Source organism: Stomoxys calcitrans, chromosome 5 (assembly GCF_963082655.1).
Source record: "Stomoxys calcitrans chromosome 5, idStoCalc2.1, whole genome shotgun sequence".
In the NCBI taxonomy this organism is placed as follows: domain Eukaryota; kingdom Metazoa; phylum Arthropoda; class Insecta; order Diptera; family Muscidae; genus Stomoxys; species Stomoxys calcitrans.
Window position 1 is genome coordinate 12311941 of NC_081556.1, and position 26130 is coordinate 12338070.

Here is a 26130-nt window from a genome sequence, read left to right on the forward strand (position 1 = left end):
ATAGGCTACTGACTAACCTTCATGCCAAAGAACAACAATTAGAGTCACACGAATCACACCACCACACACCCGCAACCATAATATTGATCTCTTTTCGCCTACTCATTCTCTCGCACACACCAGTCCCCTCTCGCATTCTCAACCCTAATACTCCCACCTATGGCTTTGCATTCACTCAACGGATACTTATGTAAAAAGCAACAACAATTTGCTGTGTTCTGACTTCTTCTTCTCTTATTGTAAATTTATTCCTCATTTTCATGGATTTTCTTTAAGGAAATTTAACTTTCATATATATTCGTCGCTTCTCTGGAAAAATATCATTCGATTGATGTCAATTTATTAAAATACATTCACCGGTTTGGCCGTGATATGAACCACAAATTCGTTTTTATTAAACCCATCTACTGACACATGAACTGTGGTTATAAATTTGTTGTCTTGCTGTGCTGGTTCGCACAACTATAAACACAAACAACAACGAAAAATGCTAATGGCCAGCACTACAAAGCCGAGCATTCAAGAATTGACCACATGCCAAGTAGGGCCACGCACATCACACCCCCACATCACCCTCACCTAAATAGTGAAGCTATTTCTCTCCCATCATTTGTTTCTCTTACTCTCAGCACTAATACTCCCACATATGGCTTTGCATTCACACCCATAACGAATGGTCTAGAAAAAACTGTGTTTATGCTTCTTCTTCTTTTATTGAAAAATAATTCCTCAGTTTCACCGATTTTCTTTAAGGAAAACTAATTTTTATATATATTCGCCACTTCTCTGGAAAAATATCTTTCGATTGATACCAATTTCGTTCAAATTCTTTCAGCCATTTGGCCGTAATAAGTGCCACAAAATCGCCTTTATAAAACCCTTGGCCGTTAAATAGCTTTAATTTTCGGAGTGGGATAGCATTGTTTGGTATATTTTCCAAAGGCGGACGGAGCGACATGCAGGCAGATGAATGGACAAACAGACAGAAGGACACACAAACGGTGAAAAAGGCAGACAGGAGGACGAACCAACGAATTTTGCTGAATTAGCTTTCATTCGGGAGATTGAATGTTATAGAAAGACGGATAGACAAACAAACGGACATCGCTAGATCAGCTTTTGTTCGGTAAACAGACTGCTTTCGAACGAGACAGACAAAAAAACAGATGGGCGGACATACAGACAGGTGTATGTCCATAGTGGAAAATTGCAAATTTTGCCCATGAATATTCCACTAGGCAACAGGGGCAAACTTCTCACATATCAATGAGTGCAGTCCGATTCAAGTTTTAAGCTCAATGAGTCCAAACGGCGTGCCGCAGTGCGACACCTCTTTGTAGAGAAGTTTTACATGGCATGGAATCTTACAAATGTTGCCAGCATTGGGAGGGGAATACCACCGTTGGAAATTTTTTCTGATAGTCTCGCCAGGAATCGAACCCAGGCGTTCAGCGTCATTGGCGGACATGCTAAACTACGGTGGCATCCTATGTCCATAGTAGCATGGAGCGGATTAACCGACGGACATATAGACAAATGGATCGAAATATGGATGGACAGACGGACATGGCTGGATCTGCTTTCGTTGGGTAGATAGCATGCTTTCGAAAGAGACAGACAAACAGACAGGTGCACGGACATACAGTGGCATGGAGCATGCTTTCGAAAGAGACAGACAAACAGACAGGTGCACGGACATATAGTGGCATGGAGCGGAATAATATCCGCATCTTCTTTTCAACCTAACTTAGCCGACATCATATTTCATGGACATGGCTGGATCATATTTCATTCGGTAAATAGCAAGCTATCCAAAACAGACGGGGAGACCAACATACAAATAGATGGATGGACCAACATATAGACAGACAGACAAAGGGCGACGCACCGACGGATATCGCTGGATTAGCTTTCGTTCGATAGAAGACAGAAGGAAAGACCAACAAACAGACAGATGGACGGACTAATATGCCGACATGCAAACGGACAGACCAACAAACAGACACATGGACGGACTAATATGCCGACATGCCAACGAGCTGACAGACAGAAGAACACACTAACGAAAAAACTGATCCACAGACATACAGACAGACGGACATTGCTGAATCGGCTTTCATTCGGGAGATTGCATGCTTTCGAAAGAAGGATAGACAAACTGACGGATAGATGGACGGACATATCTGAATCAGCATTCGTTGGGTAGATATTATGCTTTCGAAAGACAGACGGATAAACCAACATACGGACAGAAAGACACACTGCCAGACGGACGCAAAGACTGAAGGATATACAGACAAAAGGACCGACGGCTATCTCTGGTTCAGCTTTCTTTCGAGAAATGGGATGCTTTAGAAAGACGGATGGATGAACGGACCAACATGCAGACATACATTTGGACGGCATAACCGAAAAGACAGACATTTGGACGGCAGGACTGAAGAGACAGACGGACGGACCAAAATACAGACAGATCGACAAATGGTTCAACATACAGAGAGAGAGAGACATGAAAACGGCCCGATAGAGGGACAGACAGACAGAAAAACCGATGGATATCGCTAACTCAGCTTTCGTTCAGAAGATGGAATGCTTTCGAAGGATGGACCGACATACAGACAGTTACTTGGGCGGGTAGACAGACACTCGTACCAATGGACATCACTGGATCAGCTTTCGTTCACTAGTTAGCATGCTTTCGACAGATAAACGGGGAGGCAAATTTATAAAAAGGCGGACTTTGTAGGATCAACTTAGATAGATTAAAATTTTTCTTCTAATATTAAATCAAGCTCAACTCTGACTAAAATCCTTTGAGGTCAAGTGTAACCCTTCATAAATGACATATTTTCCAACTAATTGCCCTTAAGTATGAACAACCAACCAAAATCCAAATCTTTACACAAAATTCCCAATGATTTCATTAGAGCAAAAAAAAAAACAACAACGACAATCAGATTATAAAACACCAAAGAGAACCCTTCATCCCTGGAGGATATCCAGGGAAACGAACAGAAAAAAAAACAGATATGAACAGTTGTTGCCTTCATACAAGGCCATACAACGACTGATAGCAAGGATATGTAAAAGGACTTGCATGAGAATAGCTGATGATGCTTTCGTCTACCCTATTTAAGTGTTTCCATATCAGATTACAATGGCAGGGTGTTGTTGAAGGAATAGAATTTTTGAAATTTGAATACCAAACTAACTTAACATTGAATACAACAAATTTGATTATAATTCCGAGTCATACATGTAAAAGAAGTTTTAAGTATTTTCCCTCCACACTCCTATGAAAGTAAAAGATAAATTTTGAAATCGCGGTTCAACATTTCCATTTTAAGGCAATAAATTTTAAAGATTTCTAAGAAAGAAAACATAAATTGAAAAAATACAACACAAAGTACTATCAACACTTTGGTGTCATATTTTTATGACTTTGACTGTGTAACAAAAAAAAACCAAAGGGACATTTACATAAAAACGGAATATTATGACACGTTTAAGAGACAATTTTTGACAAAACTATTTATTTTAAAAGATACTAATTATTATCATTTGTTTCTTCCTTCGCTCTCTTTACAGTTTCTTTTTGAAATTCTTTTTAAAATGCAATCAGAATTGCTTGAAAAATGCTGGCAATCCCAGAGATATGAGAAGGTTTCAGGTAAGCCTTTGCTGAGTTTGAATTTATTTTAGATATTTTTTTATTTTAATTAAATTTTCTTCCCCTTAGGTTGTCATATCCACCCAAGTGAGCGTGGAGGGCCCCTTGCTGGCCATATCGGATAATATGTTTGTACACAATAACTCTAAACATGGTCGGCGTGCCAAACGTCTGGACACCACGGAAGGTACAGGCAATCCCTCCCTGTCCATAACGGGACATCCCCTAGCGCCTGACAGTACCTATGATGGTCTGTACATCAAAATTTCATTAAACTTTTTTGTTTTGGTTTTTCATTTTTTATTGATAAAAAGAGCATCAAGAACTCTATTTGATGAAAATTGATTCCTTAGGGTGTTTAAAAAGCCCGAATTTTAGGTGAAGGAAGGAAGGAAGGTTAACTTCAGTTTTTGTTATATTAGAAATGATGTGTAGGGCACTTAAAGTAGGCTTCACGAGGAAAGAAAAGCCTTCGGATAATTTTGGTTTGGTTTCAAGTATTTTGTAAAAAAACTCAATTTAAAGAAAACGAATTTTTAAAGCACTTTAGAAAATCCTAGATATTAACCAGGATTCAGGTTAGGTCACTTAGAAAATCATAAAGTGAATAGGCCCCATGAATATCATTAAGATTGTCAAAATCTGCCTATTGTGAATGTTAACAAATGTCAGTAAAAATTTCTTTCTCTTACAAAACTCAGCACATCTACGCATTATTTTTTTCTATTTATTTCACATCGAAAATTCAAAAAAATCGTATGTCAGGATTCAGGCTAGGTCACTTAAAAAAACATAAAGTGAATAGGCCCCATGAATATGATTAAGATTGTCAACATCTGCCTATTGTGAATGTTAACAAATGTCAGTTAAAATTTGTTTCTCTTACAAAACTCAGCATATTAGACATCTACGCATTATTTTTTTTTATTTCACATCGAAAATTCAAAAAATTGTATGTCGGTTGATCACTTCGCTTAACCTTGCTAGGTGAATCCTGGATTTTAACTTAAACTATAATTTTTATTAAGCGACAAATTATGGCATAGATAGTTTAATGGGGTCTTAACAAGTAATAGAAAATCGTTTAGACAAATATAAAATAATTTTAAACAACATATAAGAAAATTTTGTATGAACAATTTTTAAATTTTGAAATTCTTTTATTCCGATATTTCGGTTGACCTTGTCTAACCGTTATCAAGGCTAAACAAAAATGTTACTAAAAAACTGATTTTTCTTTTTTGACTTTTGTTTAATTGTATATTAGCCTTGATGATAAGCGGACATTGCCAACCCAAATATTGCATGTATAAAAATATTTCAACTGACCAAAAAAAACGGTTGTCAAGCCCAAAAAAAATACTAAAAATTGATTTTTGCCCTTCGCATTTTTTTATTATAAGCCTTGATGACAGTTAGACAATGTTAATCGAAATATCGATAGTACAAAGAAAAACAACAAGAGAAGCAAATGGAAATTGTGATGATCTTCGCCCTAAAAGGCAAAAAAACATGCCCTTCAGCTGGCACAATGCAGAATTGTAAAATTTTTGTTCAAAGGAAATGTTTTAAAATATAATTTAACGGCTTTGTGAAAAGTTTATACATTTTTTTATTAAACATTTTTTCATCAAAAATTTTTCTGTGAAACACAATTTTTCTACCAATTTTTCTATAAAATTTAAATTCTACCTAAATTTTCTATTCTAAGTCAAATTTTGACAACATTTTCTAGAAAATCAAATTTTGAATTTTTTTTTTTATTCCAATAAGTTGAACTTTTTAACATTAGTTTTTTATTTCAAGATTTTGGCTGATCTCGTCTAACCGTCAGCAAGGCTAAACAAAACTATTGCTAAAAATTTTATTTTGTTTTTTCATTTTATTTAAATGAGAATTTTTTAAAAAATTAATTTTTTTTTACTCCAATGCTTCGATTGACCTTGTCTAACCTTTATTTAGGCATACGAATAAAAACAAATATTACTTTAAATTAATTTTTGTCTTAAGCTTTCTTTAATTGTTAACCTTGATAACGGTTGGACGATGTCAACCGAAATACAAAGAAAAATCAAATTTTGTTCCAAATGATCACAAACATTTTTTTCGTAACTAGCCAAGATATATTCATTTACAGGTAGTGGCAGCTGCCCAACAACAAAATATTGAGTGCAAAATCAGTGATTAGTGCAGCTGTGATTTTGTGTATGTTACTAGTTCGCGCCATTTTTCATTGTTTGTGTGTAGTATGGTTCTTAGCTATAATACACACACAACCAAAACTCGTTTATAGATAGTTCACATCGCGAGAAAAAATTGTACTCAGTTGTCTACAGTACACTATCTGGTAGTTATGTCATGTAGGTAGCCACCTAATTAATTAGATGCAAAGGGGGATACCCACTATTAGAATTGCTTAAGAATCAGAAATCTTTAGCAAACTTTAAAGCAATTTCAATTTTTTTTCTCAAAAGGACTAGATATGCAACAAATATTTTTTATTTTTTATTTCATTAAATTGGCATACTCCCCCCATATTAAATATACATTTTTTTTTTAATTTTTCCACCTCAATCCATAATTCTCCATTTTAATTGAACCTTTTCTCCTTTCATTTTCTTTGCAAATTATAGGTCTCTATCCACCTCTGCCAGTGGCCACACCCTGCATTAAAGCCATTTCGCCCAGTGAAGGCTGGACTACTGGAGGCGCCACCGTCATCATAGTGGGTGATAATTTCTTCGATGGCCTCCAGGTGGTGTTCGGCACCATGCTGGTATGGAGTGAACTGATAACATCACATGCTATACGTGTACAGACCCCGCCACGTCATATACCCGGTGTTGTAGAGGTTACCTTATCCTACAAAAGTAAACAGTTTTGTAAGGGCTCACCGGGACGTTTTGTTTATGTCTGTAAGTATTTTAAAAATTAAATTGGGAAAACATTTTTGTTAAAAAAAATTTGCTGTTTTTTAGCTTTAAATGAACCTACCATTGACTATGGTTTCCAGCGTCTGCAGAAATTAATACCCCGCCATCCTGGAGATCCCGAAAAGTTACAGAAGGAAATTATCTTAAAGAGGGCAGCTGATCTGGTAGAGGCTTTATATTCAATGCCAAGGTGAGTTTTTTTGCGGAGACTTCAATTTGAAAATAGGGTTTTTTTTGGTAAACAAAAAATTCTGTCAAAATGGGGCTTTCATAAAAAAAGATTAAGTGGATCGCAGGTTCGATTACCAGGAATGGTTATGGTCTGTCGCTATAAAGAGCTAAAATTGTCTAAAGTAGTCGACAATTTTTGAAGGGAACTACATCCTAATCGTGATTAAAGAGGTTATAGTCTGCAAATTTTCTCCACTTTGTCACAGCTTCTGCAGAAATCGTGGTTTATAACCTAAAGACAACCTGGCTTGCCCTGTTGGCAAGCCTAGATATTGCAGATAAATAAAACGCAAAAAAGTTCCCAGTACAAGTCTTTTGGTTTGCCAACGTGTCAAAACAATACGAGGAAAAAATTTTAAATATTTGTAAATGTTAAAACTAAGATTTGCAAAACATGGGCACACCCAGAGAAAAGTCGATGCCGAACGGACTCATTTCAGTACCATACGGTATTACTAGTAAAGCAACACCGTATGGTAGGAAATCAATACCGCATGGTATGGGTGAAATATTTAAAACCGCAATAGGTTCTATACCAAATCGTTTTTGAATATTCCACCCCCTAATGTAAGTACCAAGCTAAACAACAATTTTGCCGCGATGAAAAGAATACAAATGTGACGCCATTAATTTTTAATAGCCTCCTTCGTCTGGTACCAAATTAATACCAAATGGTATTAAAAATATTTGCCAATAACGTGAATAAAATAATACCAAATGGCATTGGCAAAGCACCGCCCTTTTTCCATCAGTGTATTTGTTTAACAAATATTTTATAATGTCCTCAATATTTTAAGTACAAAGCTCAACAGCACTTCTAGCGCGATGACAAGATTACAAATGTGACGCCGTTAATTCTTAAAAGCTTCCTTTGTCTGGTATTGAATTGATATCAAATGACATTAAAACATTTTGCCAATGACGAGAACAAAATAATACCAGGCGGTATTGGCAAAGTACCGTCATTTTTCTATCAGTGCAGACATAACAGTCAAATTAAGTCTATTGAGATTTACGCACGCAATTGTATAAATCATTGGTTTAATTTTATTTTACCATTCACAATAGAGGTATATCTGAAAGTGGCCACACTTGTTTGTGAAACACATATCATGGCAATCCTGACGGCAGATTTCCTATAAAAATTCGAAATCACAATAGCGGTCGAACGCGTAAAGCTAGCCGCTTGAAATTTTGCACAGTTACTTAATATTGATGTAGGTCGTTGGGGATTGCAAATTGGCAACACCGGTTCAGATTTAGATATAGCTCCCATATAAACCAATCTCCCGATTTGACTTCTTGAGCCCCTGGAAGCAGCAATTTTTGTCCGATTTGGCTGAAATTTTAGACGTAGTGTTCCGTTCCAACAACTTTGCCAACTACGCTCCAAATCGGTCGAGAACCTGATATAGCTCTCATATAAACCGATCTCCCGATTTGACTTCTGGAGTCCTTACAAGCCGCATTTTTTGTCCGATTTGGCTGAAATTGAGCATGTAGTTTTCTGTTATGACTTCCAACAACTTTGCCAACTACGCTCCAAATCAGTCTATAACCTGATATAGCTCCCATGTAAAGCAGTCTCTCGATCATCCTTGTTCGATTCCTAGAAGCTTTAATTTTTTCTCGTTTGACAAGAGTTTGTATGAAGAATGAAATTATGAAGGGCATAATTAAATTTATTTTGATCAAAATTTTTAGCAGAATCCGTGGTGGTGGGTTCCCATTATTCGGCCCGGACGATCTTAGCACGGTTTTACTTGTTTTAATTTAAGATGCAAAGTAGACAAAAAATAATTTAACAAAAAAAATAATCATTGGACAGTCATCTATGTAGTCAAATAAGAATCAATCAGCAATCAAAAATTGGAATAGATGCTCATGACCGATAGTAAAAAGGAAATTAAATATAAGGGTAGCATCTTTTTTTAAAGTTTTGATTTTTGGCTCGTTTTCATTGCCAAAATCCTACGAATCAAGAAAAAATTTTAAATTTTGGACCAACTTTTTTTTCAGTGTAGTATCGATGGAAAAAAGAAATAATCGATATTCAGACAAAAAATATAATATCGATAGCATCGAAAGTGCCATCGATATTTTGCCAGTTCTACTCGGACTCTTCTAATCCTGTATAGCCTTTATTTAAGTACCATATAGTCTCGATCAGCTGTGAAAAATTTTAGGTTGGGGCATTCCCCCAGTTGCTTGATTCCTTGATTTTAATGACAGTTTCGTATTTTTACCTACGTTTTCGATATAGCTTGGGGTGTTTAAGGATTGGGCATAACCTCGGACTCTGACTCACATTTGCATAATGTATTCGTATACAAATCCTGTATAGGGCTGATCGGGACTATATTGTACTTAATATAGTCCCGATCAGCCCTGAAAGATTAAAGGTTCGGGAGTTCTCCAAATTCACTGGTTCCTAGATTTTAATGACAGTTTCGTATTTTTCTTTCAAATAACTGTTATTTGAAGCCCATATTTTTGCGTAAATTTCCAAGTTTCAAATTTTTAAAAAATTTTCTGAGATTTTTATTTTTCGTATGCACTATGACATTTTTTTTTCATCTATATTTATAATTATAATTTTTTATTTATATTATTCTTTCTCATTTTAGATCCCCTGGCGGTTCCACCGGTTTCAATTCATATGCCGGCCAATTGGCAGTTAGTGTACAGGATGGTTCGGGTCAATGGACCGAAGATGATTATCAACGCACACAATCGAGCAGTGTTAGTCCACGAGGCGGTTACTGCAGCAGTGCATCAACGCCCCACAGTTCGGGCGGTTCGTATGGAGCCACAACAACGGCTGGTTCAAATGGTTATGGAGCCACCACCAATATGGGTACGTTGTCAACTTCCCCGGGCAGTGTCTTCAATTCCACCTCAAGTTAGTAGAGACAATTAAAGTAGAGTTTTAGAGAAAAACGAATTTAGAAACAAAATACAAAAAAAAAAGAATCCTTTTCAAGTATGTTTTTGTTGTTGTATGTTTATTTTTGGAAATCGAAACAAAAGAAAACAGGATTTTTAGTTTTAAAGTTAATTTTTTATATAAAAATCTTTAAAAAGAAATTAAATTTTTTTTTTTTTTTGACTTTAAAATATTTTTGACTTTCATTAGCTTTATATAAGTTTTAATATTATTTTTATTGCTTTTTTTATTACTTTTTAATTTAACACTCAAAAAAAAATCATTGCAAAACATACCAACAAAAACCCCTTCTAAAAATGTTTTCAAAAAAAAAAATAAAAAAAAAACCAAACTGAAAAACCAATGCTCAGCTAGTGCCTTTTCGCCATTAATTTCAACAGTGTCCAGCACCTGGCATCAAGCCCTGGTCCAACATCATCATACCCATCCGCATCATTACCATCATCCCCACCAGCCTTGGCATAATTCCACAGTATCAGCAGCTACAGCAGCCGTTTAAGCAGTGTGGCCTAAGGATAGGAAGATGCTAAAGCCGTAAAGACAAACATTGGGAAGATGTAGCCCCAGCAATAAGGGGCGAACCAGGAGCGAAGCTTTTTGTATATTCTCCTCCAAATGCAACAACAACAACACTTAAACACTCTAAAAAAAGACTCCTAGGTACTATGATTTCCTGTTAACTTTTATTTAAGATTTTGTTTTTTTGTTTCTTTTAATTTTGCTTTAATTTAAAGATAAGAATATTTAAAATTAGTTTAAAATGTTTTTATTATTATTTTTTTTTAATTTTAGTTTTCCTTTTTTTTATTAAAGCAATGGCATTGATATTTAAAAAAATTTTATTAAAACTATTTTTAATTTTCCTTTTTCTTTTCTTCAACTCTTTGCAGGAGTAAGCAGCTTAAGTTTTAATCCCTTCACCTTGCCCACCTGCAATACCCAAGGCTACAGCAGCTCACAACTGGTGACTTCATCTAAATAATATTACTACTAAAACGAAGGCTGGGTCTTCAAGCATCCCCTGGAGTTCTGTGGTGTCTTTTCGACTAAGGATGGCAAAAAGGAAGTCTATCAAGAGTTGTTTAAATTCCTACAAGCTCCCGCCAAACTGAAAACTACTTCAAACCAATGGAAATGTGCAATATAACCTAACTTCTCCGAAAAAAGGAAAGAATTTAAGTAATTCCTTAATTAAAATAATCTAACAGTGAAACAATTGGTAGTTATCTACTGCCAAAACCACTAACTTTTTGCCCCTGACTCATTCGCCAACTCATCGATATCAGCTGATTTTATAAAGACACAAAAACAGCTGATTACGAAGATATGGTGAACGAATAAAATGGCAAAAACTTTTTGCTTTTGGCAGTAAAACTTGAAAATTGTGAACAATATGTACTACCTTATTGTATAAAAAATACTCACTGCTTCTAACTTGAGAAATCTAAGTGAGAAATATGTATTTCATAAGCCTCAGATGTCAAACCTCGAAAAACATGGACAGCTGTCCAATCGAACCACCATGGGTGTCAAGAAATATAATTGCGGTGTTTTATTTTAGTCCTTTCCAGTGTAAATCAGATGTTCTGGATAAAATGTCAGTGCAAAATTTTTTTGATTTGCCCTATATATTACTAAAATAAAACATAGCAAATATAATTCTTAAACCATTTCACTTTCAGTGATATCGAATGAAAAATGTGACTTATGGCCCTTTTAGATGGCACATCATGATCGTACTCATCGTGTGTTGGTTACAACTTTTGCCAAAAACGGTACATCGATTTTGTCTTTTCTTTGGTTTTATGGCCCTTTTAGACGGCACATCATGTTTGTACTCATCGTGTATATGTGTTGTTTACAAGTTTTGCCAAAAACGGTACATAGATTTTTTCTTTTCTTCAATATTATTTAATTGTTTGTACTTTACTTCTCATTTCTTAACCTTAAATGTTACAGAACGGGATTTTCAATATCTGTCAATTAATGATTACACATTTCTTTGTAAACAATAATCGATAGACGTCAGTCATCGATAAAAATCAAATGACTGATGGTTGTGTGTACATGTGACGCATACACCTTTGTTTTCACCAATACTATTACAATGACCATACATCTGATGTGCCATGTAAACTCAACATTATTTAATTTTTCATACTTTACATCTCGTTTTATAACTTTATGTGGCACAGAACGTGTTTTTCAATATCTGTCAATTAATGATTACACTTTTCTTCGTAAACGGTAATCGGTAGGCGCCATACATCAAAAAAAAAACCAATTGATTTTAATTTTTCTGCCATGAAAAATGTCTACATGTGATGCCAGGATTCACTCAACAAGGTTAAGCCATTCAATAAATTGAAAAACTTCGGCTTGTAATTGGAAAATATGTGAAATGAAAAGAAAAAACAATGCAATATACTGAATTTTGTAAGAGAAAAATTTTTTACTGACATTTTTTAACATTCACAATAGACAAATTTTGACTATCTTAATGATGTTCATGGGGCCTATCAACTTTATGATTTTGTAAATGACTTAACCTTCTATTAGTGAATCCTGATGTGATGCATACTTGTTTTCACCAATACTATTACAATGACCATACCTCTGATGTGCCATGTAAACGGGCCATAACTTGTGCTAAAGTAGGCATATCGATTAATCGGTCTTCATAGCAGCTATATCAACACCAAGGTATGTCAATAAGGTACAGTCAGTTGCCAAACAAATACAAGCCTGAAAATTGAATGAATTTCTCATTAGGTCTGTTCGCGTACACGAGAGTAATCACAGACTTTACTCTCTTTTACTATTTATTTGACTTAAATAGAGTCTTATTAATTTTGCAGGGATGTCAAACTCAGACATGGCTTAAAATACCATTGAACGTAAAGGGGTATCGAAAGCAGCTTTGTAGTCTACAAAGAGATGGTAGGATCAGTGTGGAAATCTGATCTAGGGTAGATTTACCAGTTCTAAAGCCGTATTAATAGGGCCCAATTATCTCATTGAATTTAGGTTTTGGTCTTTCACACAGTACGTTTGAGAGTATCTTGTATCCGTTGGGGAGGAGACTTATTCCTCTGTAGTTGGCACATTCCGTCTTGTCTCCATTCATGTGTACGGAACATTGTATGCTGAGCTTCCAATCATCGGGTATGCGTTCTTCTAGCCAGATTGCGCAGACAAGATTATGCATACGCCTTATCAGCGTGTCGCCTCCGGTCTTAAATAGTTCAGCGGATAACCCGTCGGCTCCTGCTGCCTTGTTGTTCTTCATTCGGGTCACTGCTACTTGGACCTTATTTTGACCAGGAGGTAAACATTCTATACCATCATCAGGGATTGGTTCTGCGGTATGCTCTTCGCTGTCAACGTTGGCCTCTAGCAGTTGGGTAAAATGTTCTTTCCATATCCTCACCATTCTATCTGCATTCCGACACTCTTGGACGTAACCCAAGTATGGATTTCGCGGCATTTTCCATGAAGTGGGCAATGGTCTGCCACTGCGCCATTATATCATCGGAACAGGGAGTGCTTTCATCAAGCAGTTGGGTCAGTCGAGTGAAGTATGCCCAGTATGTCCAGCTTCCGTGCAGTGTCCGATCGTACTTTCCTCGCCATGTTCAAACGGCTGCGAACCTTTGCTGCAACAAGTTAATGATCCGAATCTATATTCGCTCTACGGATCGATCGTACATCTTACACGCTGGATGAATGCCTTTCATCTATCACAACGTGATCAATTTGGTTCCTCGTGTTTTGATCTGGTGACAGCCATGTCCCTTGCCTAACATTTTTATGTTAAAATCTGGTGCTAATAATTACCATGTTTTTTGCCTCGGCGAAATCTATCAGCCTCAAACCATTATCGGACATTATCTCGTGGATAATTTCCCAGAAAGATTTTAATATCATGGTCGGTGCAGCGGTCATATTGTCTCTTTAGGCGCTCGTAGAAAATATCCTTGGTCTGCTTGTCCTTGTCTTCCCTCGGGGCATGGGCACAAATAAGGCTGATGTTGAACAATTTGCCTTTTTTTATGAGTAAAGCTTGAGACAAGGTGTTTCAGTGTACTACTGACCACAAATCCGCAGCCAAGTTCATACCTCATGTTATGGCAGCTATAGTATAATTCGTCATCGTTTGGTGTTATTGTGACGCCATTCCCAGTCCATCTCACTTTCTGTAAGGCGGTAATATCTGCCTTGTACTTCTCTAATGCATCCGCCAGCGCATAAACGGCACCTTCTCTAAAGAGAGAGTGCGGACATTCCAGGTGCACATCCGCAAATCATGGTAAAAATGTAAACATCATACCGCAAATAAAAATTGGCAGTTTCACACATTTTAGGACTTAAAATGTGGGTTTATTAGTAAAGAAGACCAAGCAGTTTGTACATCTTGTAAAATTCGTAAAATCTTTGGAGGTCTCACGCGAACAGGTGTTAACATTCGACCAGAGTTGACGGTATTAAGATTTTTGTTTGCCTCCTCTTTGTTGTTATCTTCTTTCTCGCATATTCTCTGATCATGTATGTACACTTTCTACACACGTTCACACACACGCACACAAAATTCTTTTGTGTGTTGTCCCTCTAAACATTTGGGAGTTAATTTCTCACTCCCTCTGTCGGCCGATAGCTTGGCTTAACCTTGTTGAGTGAATCCTGCTTATCACCCTCCCCTTTTGCATTATCTAAAGAATATCATAAAAGTGAAATATCTCAACAACAAATGAATAAGAATCAAAATATCTATAACAAAGAAAAACGATATAAAACCAGAATTACCAAACCCCCAGAAAGAAAAACAAAATTTAATGTATACGAGTTATGATGAAACCAATTTTTATTATATTTATAATAGTAATGCTACAAAAATATCATAAAAAAAAACCCAATGAAATTCACATTTAAAACTTAACACAATATTACAATTAAAGCAGAAAAAGAAAAACCGATTTTTTATAAAACCACAAATAAAATAACTATCTTCTTGGATAAACAAATAAAACTTTTCAAATGTTATTACCAATAAGTAGGCAAATTTAACAAAAACAAGAAAAAAACCTAAATGGAAAGCACAAAAACTTTTTGTAAAAAATTTAAATTTGGTCAAGTTGAGTTTTTTTTATGATTTTTTTTAAATAATTTTTTCGCTATCAAGATTTACTAAGAGATTTTTAAAAATGTTCATGAAATTGACATTTTGACAAAATTTTCTATACGCATAACTTGGTGGTTATTGTTTTTAATATATTTTTTGAATTATTTTTTAATCATTTTTTTTTTTTATAAAATAGACTTACAACCCAAATCTGCTTAAAATTTTTAAGAAAATCACCCAACCTCTGACTAACTTAAATGGTATCTACATAAATATGAAAGTTTACCCCACATACATATCGTTAAAATTCAAACATTTCATGATTAAAGAAAATGAACAAAACAAAATTTCTTTCATCTTTAAATAAGAAACAAAAAGCAAAAATAACATAGTAAACAAAATGAATTTTCTAAAATACTACAAAACAAATCCAAAATTCATATACGCTAACGATATATACAAAACCAACCTTCCTTTTCCCTCACCACACATCTCTCGTATATTTAGATAATATATAAATCAATTGAAACTGTTATATATATATAAAAAAACATAAGTGTAAAAGCCCCAAAACACTCTCTCACACACACAATATATTTGAAAAATATGTATTTGTTGTTAAAAAATTTTTATTATTTTTATATTATTATCGTGTTCTTCTTAATTTATCTCTACAGACAAAGTGAGATTATTTATTCTTCTACCCTATACATATACAAAAATATATTAAAATAATTATATATATAAGCTTTTTTATAGTTTTAATTTTTAATTATAAAAAAAAATCATAAAAAACAAATTAGTAAGAAACTAAGGCAAAACATCATTTGTAAAATATTAAAAATATAAAAACAAAACATATAAAGACATACATATCTACGGATTTAGTTCATTTATTGATTCTAAGAAATGTAAAAAAAAAACTTTAATATTAAAAGCATAATTAAAAAAAAAAATAATAAACCCAAAATAAGGCATTTTCATTTTTGAGAAGTTGGAAAATTTTTGGATATTTACACAAAATTTCAGAAATAAATAAATATAACTGAGGTAACAGGTAGAAATACTATAAATCGTATATTGACGAAATATTTAATGATGAGAAAGCTTCGTTTTTGAGTTTTATTTGTTAAGACCGTTACTTTTGGGACCGCCCTCGTAATAATTTCTGCTCCAGTTATTGCTTTGGCAACCCGGCATACTATGGAATTTGTTTTTTTTATTATTGCCACAAACCACGGAATCCAAAATACTAACGACTGTTTGTACGATAAAACCAGCGTGGACATTTTCTAATGTTGCCCTTTGTGACAATTAGTCAGTAGTTTGATTTAGCAATGCCACGAACCACATGCTGTGAAACTCGAGCTGGCAAACTATCGATAATCGCAACATTCGATATTTTTAATAATAAATATCGATGGTGTCGATACTATCGATAATTTGCTCTTACCAATATTTCAAACGAATATTAGAAATAAAAATCTTGTTACAATTAAGAGGTCATTAGCACAACAACAAAAATTTACCCATAACAAAATTACCTTGATTGGCAAATGTGGTGAATGCATATCTCAAAGTGGTTTTAGAAATAGACCTGGATTCACTTCTTCTTTTCTTCATGTGTGTTTTGAGGATAAATAGTCATCATTATGACACTGTAATATTGCTTATGTGTAGAAAGTCGGATCAAATAAATCGCCGTTTTAAGATCTTAGAAAAAATTAAATCTGTGTTAACAAGCATTTGACATTTAGAGATATATTGCAAAATCAAAACAAAAATAAGAAAAAGTGTACTCAACAGTTAGCATGACGTCGCCTCTTAAGTGCATCCTCAGTAAAAATCAGGAGATCGATTTATACAAAAGCAATATCAAGACACAGACTGAATAAAACCAAATTAAATAAAATTTAGGTTAGGTTGAATGGGTTGCCCAACAAAGGTGAGTTCACTCGGAGACCAATTTGGGCCATTGTGGTACTCTAGAGAGAGAAAGAAGATGTGAGACCTCGGTCTCAGATGAAAGTCAAGCGAGAAATTATTGTACACAAATTTAGCCTAATCGGATGAAAACTGAGCGTTCTATGGGCGCAATGTGTAAACAATCCGTGTCGGATCGTTTATTTTTCTCAATTTTGCAAAAAAATTAACTTTTCCGATAGTATCGATGGAAAAATATCAATCGATATTCAGACAAAAAATAAAATATCGATAATGCCATCGATATTTTGCCAGCTCTATATGAAGCATGAGAGACATGTCTGACACACACATAAGGCTATATCTTTGTAATCGAGCTTTAATTTGCATGTAAAATCTATTTATATATTTGTACATTCCACTTTCGTCGAGAACGGCCTCAATCTATTTAATTTGCAACAAACAAGTCAAGGTATGCTGGTGAATGGTATATTGATAAATAGTAGTAGTAATTGTTTTTATTGAGTCTTCTTATTTTCGATTACATTGGGATGTATTATTTGGGTTATCGATTACTTTAAACAAACTTAGAACTATTGTTGTTTCGTTCTAACAGACAATGAATTAGGCTACTTGCTGATAAACGGTACACTGACAAATGGTATTCATTTTTGTTATTGGGCCAGTCACACTACCCTGTCGAGTGTACCCCATGGTAAACCATTTCATTGGTAAAACATACTTAATAAAATTAAAAATTATGACGTGATTTCAAGTGGTGTTTTGTGATGGTTGTTCATTGTTGGGGGTTGTTTTTCTTCTTCTCGTCTTCCATTGTTCATTCGGTACGTTTATTCGGTAGAGTATAACCAGGCCTTTATGATACATTTACAATACGTTCCCAAAAGAGTAACCAAGCATTTAGAAATGGATTTATCAACAATGGTAACGCACCACCACATGCAGTACGTATCGTACAGTCATAGATTTTAGTTAAAATATTAAAATAGACATTTAACATTACTGAAACTACGGGGTCTTCAAGTTTTCAATTCGCACTCACAAAACGTTAAATACACACAAATTAACATACTAATTAGACAAAAACAATGAAAAACTATCGAAGCATAAAGTTAAATATGAGAAAAAAGTAAAATACGCATAAAAATTAAAGCGAACATCAACGAATTGGCCCTATGAAATCATTGCTAAATTAAAGGAATCAAAAAAAAAGTCAAAGAAGAAAATCGAAAAGAAGAGAGTGAGCGAGAAAGAGAAGAAATTTGCTATGTCATAGCAAGTGAAGTTTTTGTTGGTGAGAGAGAATAAAACAGTGTGGTGGCTAATGCAGATTCCACAGATTCGAGACTGCTGCTGCTGTCACGAATATCAAAAGAAAAAAAATACCCCAATATAAAAGAATTGTAGAATTGTGTTAATTTTTTGCATTGTAGCAAGTGGTCTCAGACGAAATTTGCAAAAAGGTGTTTGCCAAAAGTTGTCGCCTGCATTATTAGAGTGCGTGAAAAGTGAAAAATGAAATAAATGTGTTTTAAATCATTCGGGGATAGGCAGAAAATTTATAAATTGTAAACAGCTGACGATAACGGTGCGACGGAGACGACGTCGACGCTGCTGCACACCAACAGTACTCCTCGGCTGCACGACGCCCACCGCAGCAGGCCACCAGTCAGTCAATGTTGTATGAGAGTGAATCATTTTTTGCTTCTCGAGATTTTCTTTCGTTTTGTGCTACTACTACACCACACTACACAGTTGGATTGGATATTGTTTGAAGAAGAAAAACAGAGAAATAAGAAAATGTTGCTGTTCCATCATTTAAAGTGCAGTTATTTTTCTGTGTAATGGTCGGTGGTGGACACTGAACTTCTTTGGCGGTGTCGTGTGTGGTTGGTCCAATATACAAGTGTTGTATGGTTCGTTATGTGCAGCAGCAACAATCGGCCAGCAACAACAACATCATCATATTTAGACAGAAAAAATTAACTTCGATTGGAGACTAAAGATATCTTGCATGCATCGCCTCCATCCATCCATTCCGGGCTGCACCTTACATACAAGAAGAAGAAGAAGAACAACAGTATAGGGTTGTGTGTGGAAGCAATAGAAACAACATTTGTCCAACCAGCAGCAACAGAGAAGACGTCAAACCGACCGACCGACGACCACCGAACGATCGAGACTGCCAACAGACCCATAGACAACCTGCATCGCGAAAATTTTCATGGTGTCACGGTGAAAGTAAGCGGAAAGAAAGAAGTAAAACACCACAACATCACGATACCAAAAATATTCCAATTTTTTACTTCTATGTGGAAACGCCTGCTGCCCCTGTGTGTTGTGTGTAGTGCATAGATAGCTAGCTGCTGCCTGCCGGAGCTACATAACGAACAAGCCAAGTATAAGAAGCAAGCAAGGAGGTGAGGAGAAGCAGCAATATTGTTGCTAGTGTGGAAGGAGGTGGAGGAGGCTAAACCGTAAAAACAACAAGAAAAAGAAAAACACTACACTCCTCTGACTTCATAGTCGGCTGCCGTGAATTGCTTGCTTGCCGACTGCCTGCTGTTGTTTGCACACTGCTGCTACCGCCGCCGCCACCATCATCACTAGTCACAACTGGTCTCTTCTCTTTGGGGCCAGCCCTGAGACGTCGCAGTCCATCTGCCAACGTCGCTGCCACAGAGTTGAATTGAAAAATTTTTGTCTATTTGTGTGCCGTTGTGTTGTGAACGACAAAAATATTACACAAAATCTCATCGCACAATGGACGAGACTCAAGAAATACGTCAGGTATGCCTACATTTTGATGTCATATTTTCAATGAGCACTCATTGAACCAACTAAACGAGCAGAGATACTTCCAAATGAAACGAGCAAACAAACGACCCGAAAAAAATTCGGAAGACACATTTGGAATTATTTCACATAACACCCCCTTTGCCACTCCAACACACTTCTCACATTCGTCCCATACATTTCATTCATTCGTTCATTCATCAATCCATTTCTCAGGCATACAAACATGGAATGTTTTAATACTTTAAATAAAATATTTCAATGTTAATGAGTAAGTCTGTCTTGAACACATACCGACCGTCAGACGGACGGTTGGACGGACAGTCGACCCAGCGAATAAACATTAAGCCCAGAAGATTGTTGGTGTTATTTTTTTTCTTTCTTATTATTTAGAATTGTTGTTTTTGCTGTTGTTGTTTCTGGTATGGTGTCATTCGCCTACATCTATTTTGCCAAAAGAGTAGTGTCAACTTTTTGTTGCGTTCGCTTTTTTTTTTTTTCTTTTGAAGACTTGTTGTTTTTGTTGTTATTTATTATTGGCAGAATTTTTAGAATATGCGACGACGTTGCCGATAATAACGACAACAGCTACAACGACGACGACGACAGCATTGATGACGATGACAGCGTATGAAGGAAAAAAGAAGATAAAAGACGATAAATGTTTGATTTAAATTATGAAGTGAGCATAGAAATGTATTATTGTTATTATTATTGCTAATGTGGTTGTCCGCTATGAGCTTACGCCACATGCCACATGTCCGCCCAACCCGCAAATTGCTTTTTCTCCATCTCTGCTCCACTCCCACGCCCCCAGCCAGGGCCTCCAGCAACACCTAATTCCAATCGAGTGGCATGTCAATCGTCATCGGTTTCATTCAAGTAGATCGACTAGTACTCTACTACGAGAGCGACATTGTCGTCATCATTTCAGTTTGTTTGGCTATTGGCATGGCACACTGGCCACCCCGCACCATTTACATTGTTTTCCTCTCACACACCACATGTATATGTCGTATGTTGTTTGCTCAGTTACAATCCCATATTTTTATGCAGTAGTTATTATGATGTTAGTTTGCAAAGGGTTCTCCAATTCGGGAGCTTCGCGACTAGTGTTTTGCCAAAAAAAAGCTTGGGTTTTGCAAACTCTGCGAATGTGTTTAATGATGTTTCAAGCGATCAGCTGATTTTACATTTGTTGTCATTGGGATTGAACGTAAATGTCATATTCACGGATGTGATTGAAATTTTGTGATAAATATATAAACGTGTGGACATTTTTAAAAAGCATACTCAAATACATGAATGGCAACAAAAGCGTGTGGAAATTTTTAAAAATCTTATATTTTTCAGTTTAATGTAAATTTGTTTAATCTATTAAACAAATTTTTTTATTGAGTTGTTCTACACTGAAACCGTTTTTGCTGTTTCGAATATGCTCAATTTGACAGATGAAATTTTAACAAAAGCTTTTTTCACGAGCGCCATTAAGTTAACAATCCCCAGTCCAGCAGTCTGGTTTAGTACCGCTATCGATCCATAATCATTCCTGGCCAAGGACTGCTTCACATCTGTAATAATGCGTCTGCAACGTCGACCGGTTAATTTTTTTCACTCGCCTCTCTTCAAGTTTTTTTACTTATAAATATCATACTGCTGCCTGAGAGAACTTTTAACTTAAAAGTGTGCGACTTTTGTAGATAAGTCTGTGTGTGTGATAGTACGTTGCTACAATTCGAATATATGCCGCATGTAGATACCAGAACTGGCAAAATATCGATGGCACTATCGATATTGAAAATCGGCCTGGTTCAGATCTTATCGTTTAACAAATTATATCGCATTAGAAGCCTGTAATAGCAAGAATCAGTGTTTAGTGAAATGAGAAACTAAAATCGATCTCTTTCACGTATACAGGAGAATCTCTATAGTATTCACGTTCTCGAAGTTGTCACTGCTTCTTCAAAATCGTTACTAGCCACCTTTTGTCTTTCGGCTTGTTTTTCATCAGACAAGGACTTGATGCCAGACTCAATGAGTGAGATTCTTTAAGGTAACGACAGCAATACAATCATAATAGAGGCCCTTTTTGTTCTTATGATGTTTTTGCTGCAACCGCAGATTTGCGGATGAAGAGCAACATTTGGCCAGGAATAAAACCAGGGTGGTTTTTTATTTTTTTTTTTACAATTCTAAAATGAAATTTTCATTCTAAAATAAAAAATACAATTTGCGTACGAAGATACAATTGCTGGCAGCATTAAACATTGCACTATCTGCTAAGAGGCAGGTTGGGTTAGGTTTAAGTGACAGTCTGCCATTAGACTCACTTAGACGTTTTCGTCCATTGTGATAGCACAGGAACAGAGGAAGGAAGACACCTTCTAGTTTCTACCGTTGAACCATCCAGATCGCTTTAAAAAGACCATTAACTTGCGAATGTTCACATCCGCTAAATCAAAAGGTTCTCAAAGAAATGAGAACCTAAAGTGGAACTTCTTCGAACTGCCAGTGCGGGATACACACACAGAAGGCGTTCTATAGTCTCTTCTTCCTCGATTTCGCTACAGCTTCTGCAAAAGACGTTGCTGGCAACCTTCAGTCTGTCAGCATGTTTTCCAATTAAACAGTGACCTGTCATGACGGACACAATGACTGAGACATCTGTTCTAGCCAATGACAGCAACACAGTAGACCTCTAGATGAGGCCACATAGTTTTGGAATGCTCACAGCCCCCTCTTTGTGACCATCTATCATTCGGGCCTGGTCCTGAAAACTTAGCTTACATGTCGCTAGAGGCATACCCACAGATTCCAGTTTCCCTGGAGTGTGTAAGGTAGTTCATAGTCTCGCAAGCTTGTCTGCTTTAGAATTCCCTGGGATATCTGTGGCCCGGCACTCAGAACAGGTGAATTTTGAACTGTTTAGCCATCTCGTTGAGAGTTCTGCGAAAGTCGAGGGCGGTTTTTGCGTTCAGAAATACTTTCTCCAGGGATTTATTGACTGCCTTGCTGTCTGAAAAGATAGTTATGCCAATCGTCGTAAGGACATTATATTTTAGCCATTCCACCATTTCCTTAAGAATCTCTGCTTGATACACTCTGCAGTTGTCGGGTAACCTCTTCGATATGACCAATTCTAGATCTTTAGAGTACACCTCAAAGCCCACCTGGTCGTTTAGTTTTGAACCATCCGTATAGAAGTCTATGTAACCTCTGTTACCAGGGATATCCTAGTTTCAATCGGTTCTGTCAGGAATAGTGGTACAGTAATTTTTATCAAAAAACTTCTCAGGTAGGGTTTTATCCACTCTACCTGGAACATCAGATGTTGTATCAAGGATAAAACAGTTTCCGTAGCCGCTACATGAACAATGAGAAAGCTCCTTTAACCTCCCTGAGAGGCAGGGTGTCTCCACAAAAGTTATTCAAACATCTCCAACACTTCCTAAAAATCATAAACTATGCATAAATCTCCGTCTTGCTGTTTTCAGCACGTCGTCAAAGACCTTAAATTGGAATGACCAGGCAGCGCTCTGGTTTGGCAGAATTTCATTGATAACCACAGCCATTTTTGTTTTATTAAAAAGACTTTTGTAGCTCTCTTATTGAAAACCCCGATAGTTACATGCTCTTCATCTTCAGCCCTAGGATAAGTGTCGTCGTCTTTTGTGAAAAACTCGACGAAAAGGCCTTGGCCACTCTGGCACCTACATTATTAGACCACGCGTAATTTGCGGAGTACTAGTCGAAAAAAAACTTCTACCTTACCATAGGGCTCACACAGGCGGGTGAGTTACTTGATTCAATATCATGATCATCCATTACTGACTTGCTCGACAGCCGCCTTATTTCTTGCACGCTTAATGGCCCGGGATTTAGCAACTCCCAATCAATCTTTAACTCGCATATTGAAGAACCAGAGCCTTGACTGCGCTGCTTGACTGCCCTGGTATGCCAGGATAACCCAATCGAGCAGTCTCTCCGGCGATCGTCATTGGGGCCCTCAGGATGGCAAAGACCTCCGCCAAAAAGAAAGCCACTTCACAAGTCCGGGAATATACATGACTCCCTAATTTCTAGGAACTTAATAACGATTGCTGCACACAGAAGGTCCAGTAAACGGTGTATATCTCCAGCCCAGAGCATTTTCTCTGCGAAAACGATGTGTAATCCGCTAACAACGCAGGATACTTATGGTACAAAGTGTGTCACGTCGCATATACCCGCCACGTCGCATCCGCAAATTCCCACAGAATAGAAGAATACCATTGGTTCGAGAAAATCAGGTTCCTCGATGGACGCACACCCCCACCTATAAGTGTGAAGGCATTAGAACTAGTACGTCGTTCAGCACCACACCCGGGGTGATCCTTTCCAGAGATTGTGCATTCTTAACCTTCGCGACCAGGCATCCTTAGGTGAGAATCAGCAGTACACCGTCCTCGAACCAAGTCGCCAAACCCTACCTTCTAGTTGCAACAAGATAAGAAGACATTCAGTTACATTTCGATGCTATCTTCGACGTTCCTTTTAGGACTTTGTTTCTGGTTAAAAATCACGTCCCGTTACTTTTTCCCCGGAGAACGGCACCATTCAGGAAGGTGAATAGTACAAGCTTCGGTTGAATTGTAGCCGCTCGGTCTTTCCGCAAGCTTTGTTAATGAAGGTCAGAATTAGCAAAGCTTGATTATTAAGATTTTGACCCGGACCCAAACTCTCAGTTTCAATCATCGTATCAACGCTAGACGCAGTTCCTAAAAACTATCTCAAGCAAACGTATGGCATACGGGGTAGGTTTCAAGCCAATTTACAGCTCGACTCTCTTTACCTCTGTTACATGTCCTCAGTCATGGGACATTGTCTCGATACTGTGTTGTATAAGGTAGAAATCAATGTCATCCAAGTAAAATGTGGAATCGCTGGCCACGTCTGGGCATCTAGAGAAATGCGTCGCAGCCATTTCTAATTCTGTCCTCAATTAGTAACAACTCAAGCATATTCCAATCTGTTGGTGGCGCCCTGTGGAAAATGGGCGATACGTGCAGCTCCTCTATCAGCACGCAAAACCCGACCCACGGTTCGATGGATCGGAATGAAGGGAAATAGACTTAAAAGACGTACAACTAACAGCGTCGGGTACCTGTTCGTTAGGCTGTGTTGGGTCTTTCGCCCCTGCACTACCTGATGTTTTCGTATTCGAATCTTTGCTTATCCTAGTCTTCCCAATATTGAGAGAATCGTCGATTGTCTCGTCGTCAGCCCCCAGTTTGTTGAGCGATATTGAGTCACCTGGTATTGCACGGCCTGATGTCTCAATATGACGTTTTTTGGCTATCCTAGTCTTCGCAATCTTGAAAAATACAGCCTTGCTCCCTTATTGCGCCATGCCTTTAGTCTTAGCCAAACATGCCACGGAGACTTGTTCAATGCCAACCACAAGGAAAGTTCCTTTACCCTTCTCCTCCCTGTTTTAAACCTCCCACTTCTCTACGACCAAACCTTGGTTTTAATTACCATAGAATCTCAACATGCGTTCTGTCGCAACTTTACTGCCCCATCCCTTGATGAAGACTGTTGCCTTTGTGAGCTTTAGGCTGTCCATCTTTCTCACCAGGTCCAGCTACCGCTTTCCCAGGGGGCGTGGATACCTCCGACGGAAAGCTACCCCTAGATGCAAATTTACAAACAAAACAAAACACAAACAAAAGATTCCGTAAGAAACTTTGCCGAGTATGAACCTGTGAGGCAAATGACAGTTTTTTCATTAGTCTCACACACTATTCCCCATTCCTGTGTACGTGTACAAGAACATAAGCCCATGGGCATGGAAGTAATGTGCATATGATATAATGTGCATCTCTGGTTTAGCCATAACCCAATATATTTGAGATGCTTGTTTATGGGTGTCACTTGTTCTCTGATTACTGTTTTGACTTCGTCTTATATATAGCCAGCTTATCATAAATTGCTTCAGTCTTCTTTGTACTTTTTCTTTCTTGATAGCTTTGATGACAGGTTGGTGAGCCTCAAAAAGTTACTATAGATTGTCTTAAATCCATTCAACCACATTCAAAATATTTTCCACTAGAGCTGGCAAAATATAGATGGCACTATCGATATTTTATTTTTAGTTTGAATATCGATTGATATTTCTCCTAACGATAGTTTATTAAAATCTTATCAAACCTCATCATTGCCAATTTTTATTGAAATTAACTTTGGAAATGACATAAATTAAGCTGATTGTTAACAATTCGTGCCCAGCAAAAGGCTCATGGTATGTAACTCAACCAAAAGAATACATGTGCGCGCATTAGATTGCTCAAGTACGCATGAGTGCTGCGCGTGGTATGTAACTTCAGCCTTAGATACATTGCGCCTATAGAGGTCGCAATTTTCATCCGATTGGGCTAAACTTTTGTACAATGTACAATAATAAATATCGTTATTGTCGATATTTATTATTAGAAATATCGAAATTATCGAA

The 26130-nt window shown here is 36.7% G+C and overlaps 2 protein-coding genes across 23 annotated transcripts in view; both read left to right on the forward strand.

Moving 5' to 3' along the window:
• The window catches only part of LOC106083434 (transcription factor collier), a 120087-nt gene extending 108836 nt beyond the window's left edge, over positions 1–11251 (forward strand). Inside the window, exons 6-12 of one of the 7 annotated variants that reach the window (XM_059369509.1) lie at positions 3589–3670; positions 3740–3920; positions 6304–6585; positions 6649–6793; positions 9462–9736; positions 10132–10441; positions 10672–10758. In XM_059369509.1, coding sequence (XP_059225492.1) covers positions 3589–3670; positions 3740–3920; positions 6304–6585; positions 6649–6793; positions 9462–9736; positions 10132–10280 — 1114 coding nt within the window. In that variant the 3' untranslated portion in view covers positions 10281–10441; positions 10672–10758. Of the gene's footprint in view, positions 1–3588; positions 3671–3739; positions 3921–6303; positions 6586–6648; positions 6794–9461; positions 9737–10131; positions 10442–10671 lie in introns of all 7 variants that reach the window. The other 6 variants (XM_059369510.1, XM_059369512.1, XM_059369511.1 and 3 more) reach the window with 6 other exon arrangements.
• Positions 11252–17822: 6571 nt separating this feature from the next.
• LOC106083424 (patronin) overlaps positions 17823–26130 on the forward strand; it is a 49276-nt gene continuing 40968 nt past the window's right edge. For 13 of the 16 annotated variants that reach the window (XM_013246397.2, XM_013246402.2, XM_013246408.2 and 10 more), the window contains exon 1: positions 17824–19634. In XM_013246397.2, the coding sequence (XP_013101851.2) occupies positions 19608–19634 (27 nt within the window). In that variant the 5' untranslated portion in view covers positions 17824–19607. Of the gene's footprint in view, positions 19635–26130 lie in introns of all 16 variants that reach the window. The other 3 variants (XM_013246396.2, XM_013246406.2, XM_013246399.2) reach the window with 1 other exon arrangement.